General features: G+C 50.3%; 1 protein-coding gene across 1 annotated transcript; it reads left to right on the top strand.

The window, feature by feature from the left end:
• The first annotated feature begins 1179 nt into the window (after window positions 1–1179).
• On the top strand, window positions 1180–2709 carry LRRC26 (leucine rich repeat containing 26). Its single transcript, XM_066610898.1, has 2 exons — window positions 1180–1774; window positions 2438–2709. The coding sequence occupies exons 1-2, from the start codon at window positions 1180–1182 to the stop codon at window positions 2707–2709; spliced, it is 867 nt and encodes a 288-aa protein (XP_066466995.1).
• The last annotated feature ends 1044 nt before the right edge of the window (window positions 2710–3753 follow it).

The following is a 3753-nucleotide window of genomic DNA, read 5'->3' on the forward strand; positions in this document are numbered from 1 at the left end:
GTCACAGGCTTCCTCCTGAGCACATGGCAGAGGTGAGACAGGGAAGCCACACAAAGAGGACATGAAGCTGTCCCCTCTCCTGCCCCTGCTCCCCTGCAGCTGCTACTCAAAAGGGCTGCTTCCTTTGAACTAGGTGTCTGTTTCATGTTTCATATCCTCTAAGCTCTCCTTTAAAAAAACGAGCAAACCTAAGTGTTGTTGCTGCCCCACAGTAGTAAATTCTGTGAGTTATTGTGCAAGTTGTAGGTATTGACACAGGACACAACTTGGAAACAAAAAATTTGCAAAGCAGGTGACGTAGGAAAACAGTGCAGAGGCTGCTTCCTGTCTCCAGGCACAAGCAGCGCAAGGGAGACAACAGAGGGAAGTGGAAGCAAAGCTCAGGCAGGGAAGCAGGTGGGGGTTTTCATGTCCATGAAAGTAAGGGCAGGGATGTGAGGACTTCGGCTAGTGGCTTCTCATGGGATGGGGCTTAATGGAGTTGTCCTCCTTTGTTGACAGTGTCAGCGGTGTAGATTCCTTTGGTCTTGAGCGGGTGGCTGGGTGGGCATCTCTGTGTCTCAGCCTTCCAGGGATATGCGAGTCCTATATTCTGCTCTGTCAGCTCCTTGGAGGAAGGGCAGCATCAAATGCCCTCAAAGCTAGTTAACTGGTTGGCTTCCCTGACTTGTTGCAGGCCAGCTTGAAAGCAGCCTTCTGCAGCAAGCCACTTTCCCAGGTGCAGCCAAGGGCCTGCTTGCCCCAGGGCAGCCTAGTGTTGCTCTGTCATTGGAGACAGACTGGACCCACAAGGAAGTTGTGGCTTTGCCCCTTGGCAGGCAATGCTGTTCAGTTGAAATATTTGCTAAGGAAGAGCTGGCAGCTCCACCCAGAATTAACTGAAGAAGTATGCAGGACAGCCAAGCTGGTCATTGCACAGAACCCAGGCTGCCCTGCAGAACTTTCTTGGTGGCAGCCAGGGTGGCTGAAGACAGGATTGCCAGCTTCTGCCTGCCTCTGTGTCCTGAGCTGCGCTGGACACAGGAAGGTGGAGCTGGGTGTGCCACTTGGCTCAGGTGTCAGGACAGGTATGAGGAGAATTCATTGGATGTATCGGTTCCTTTCCTGACTGGGAGTAGCAGGAAACGGATTTGCCTCCTGTCAGCCAACATTCCCAACTGTAGGAGCCTGTGGGTCCCCATGATCCTCTTCGCTGTCCTTCTTCTCCTGCCGCCACCTCCCTCCTCCAGCTGCCCAGATGTTTGCAGCTGTTCCTCAGGAGAGGTGGACTGTATGGAGCACCAGCTACGTTTTGTGCCCGACAGCCTGCCTGTCAATGCCACTGCCATCCTGCTGGACTACAACCACATCGCGGCCCTCCGGAACCGCAACTTTGTGGCCCAGAAGGCACTGCGCCGCCTTAGCCTCCGTGGCAATGTTCTGGTGAGTGTCCATCACCGGGCACTGGTGGGCCTGAGCTCGCTTCAGGAGCTGGACCTGAGCAGGAACTACCTGAGCACCCTGAAGCTGGAAACCTTCTTCCCAGTTCCAAGTCTGACGACGCTCCATCTTGAGCACAACAAGCTTCTGAGTCTGGATCCAGAGCTACTGGAGGCCCTGCCTCACCTCCAGGCCCTCTTTGTACATGGCAATGCTCTGGTCACCCTGTCCTCTGGCCTCTTAGAGAACCTGCCCTCCCTGAACCACCTCAAGCTGGATGACAACCCTTGGATGTGCTCCTGTGACATCGAACCTCTGTTCCAGTGGCTCAGGAACAACACAGACAAAGTCCCAGGTGAGTGAAATCTAGAAAATACTTGAAAACCCACCCATAGCCCAAGTGCCTTTTCTTACCGCCTCCTACCATGAAAGTCTAGCAGCACTGGGATGGGAACTCCTGATGTTGTTTTTAATGGGGGGAGGGGTGTCAAAATACCCAGAGCTCCTTGTAATGCCAACACAGTGGAACTGTCCACTCTCCAGGTTGCTTTTGAACAAATGTCAACATGCTACCCAACTGTGATTTCATGTTTTCAGTATCCCATGTGATGGATGAAGGTGGTACAGCAGAGGCAATATAGTAGTGGGGTTCACACTTAGCCCACCCCCGTTTTCTTTGTTTCTGGGTGTCTGTGTCTCTAAATGCTTGCAGAGTTGACAGGACACAACAGTTGGATGAAAGAGATGAGTGTGTCTCATGGGCAAACGACTCCTCTCTCATATTTAACTCTTTGGAAAATGACCAAAATGACCTTAGGAAAATGACCTAAGCTGTCTGTTTGCAGCTTAGATATCAAGAAATATTGTGGATTGCTAAAATACTCCTGGCATCAAACAGGATTATGTTCATAGTGTAGAAAAAAAACCCTCTTCAGTGGATGTTTTGGCCCCTTCTCATAGAGATGATCACAGAATTTCTCCTCTCTCTCCCCCCCCCCACACCCCTTTCTTTCCCCAGAGGTGATGTCCATCTCTTGCAGACTCCCGGCTCATCTCGCCAACTACCCCATTGTGCTCATCGGAAATGAGTCCTTCACTCAGTGCCAGGAGCCGTGGCTGCATCTGCAGGACTATGCCTTTTTCCTGCTGGTTGGCCCCTCCACCTTCTTCGCCAGTCTCTGCATCTGCATCCTGGTTGGCTCTTTGGCTGTGGCCCACAGCAAGATGACAGCGGTGTCCTATACTCGCCTGGGGTCCCTAGCAAGGCGGGCCGAGCGCAAGCGGCGCTAGTCAGTCCGTCCTTCCAGACCATGGCCATCTTTTTAAATGACAGGCCTAATTTGCAAGGGGCATCATGTGTGGTGAGTTGTCAGCCGCCAGCTGATTCTCCCTCCTGCAACCATTTCTTCCTCCAAAGCTACTGTCAAGAAGGCTTTCCTCAAACAAACAAAAAACCAACAAGCCATCACACTCTCTGCTCTATGTTGGTCTGTGCAAATATTTGAGGAAAGCATTTTCTCTCCATTTGTACAGAGGCTTGTTTGCCATTTCTCTCTATTTGCACAATGCTTCACCCTGTTTCGGAGACAGATGCTGCCCACGCAACTGCTGGGCTCTGGTTTTGGATTTAGTGCATTTTGAGATGAATCGTACTACAAACTGAAGGCCAAAGCACTGTGGGTGTTAAATGCAACACATTTAACTAGCAGTGTAATCATTGCTCAGCTCAATAACTGAGACAAAGCTCAATAACTGTTACTATTCTCTCGTTTGCTGGGCACCACACTGTGTGTTCAGCACCAAAAAATTATGGTGTCTGAAGGTAATATCCCAAATTCTACACTGTAAGCAATTCTGCAAATGAACCATTTCTCATTTATTCTGCAGTGTTTTCAATTTTGACTTTCAGCTAGTCTGGGGCAGGGACACAGCTGAAGCACTGTCTCCTGGTCACTCAGTACAATCTCACTCCTGTGATTGCAGGAGGCATTGCTCGTACATAAGCAGAAGGGCTAGAAACATGACTTATTTAAAAGACGTGGTGAGATCTCCAGGAAGCTCACCTTCATCCAGTCATCTTCTGTTTTTGGTGGAACCAATTCATCACCCTCAGGGCAAGAAAGATGGTGATGGGTCTGGAAGCCAAGTCCTGTGAGGAAGGAACTTGGTATGCTTTAACCTTGAGAAGACTAGGACGAGAAAGGAAAGCCATCTTCAAGTGCCTGAAGGGCTGTCACCCCCAAAAAGGGGAAGACTCGCACTCTGTGGTGCCTGAGGACAGAACTAGAACCAATGAGTTAAAACTTCAGGGATGTAGTGTTAGACCAGAACTAA

The sequence above is a fragment of the Tiliqua scincoides genome, chromosome 16 (assembly GCF_035046505.1).
Source record: "Tiliqua scincoides isolate rTilSci1 chromosome 16, rTilSci1.hap2, whole genome shotgun sequence".
In the NCBI taxonomy this organism is placed as follows: domain Eukaryota; kingdom Metazoa; phylum Chordata; class Lepidosauria; order Squamata; family Scincidae; genus Tiliqua; species Tiliqua scincoides.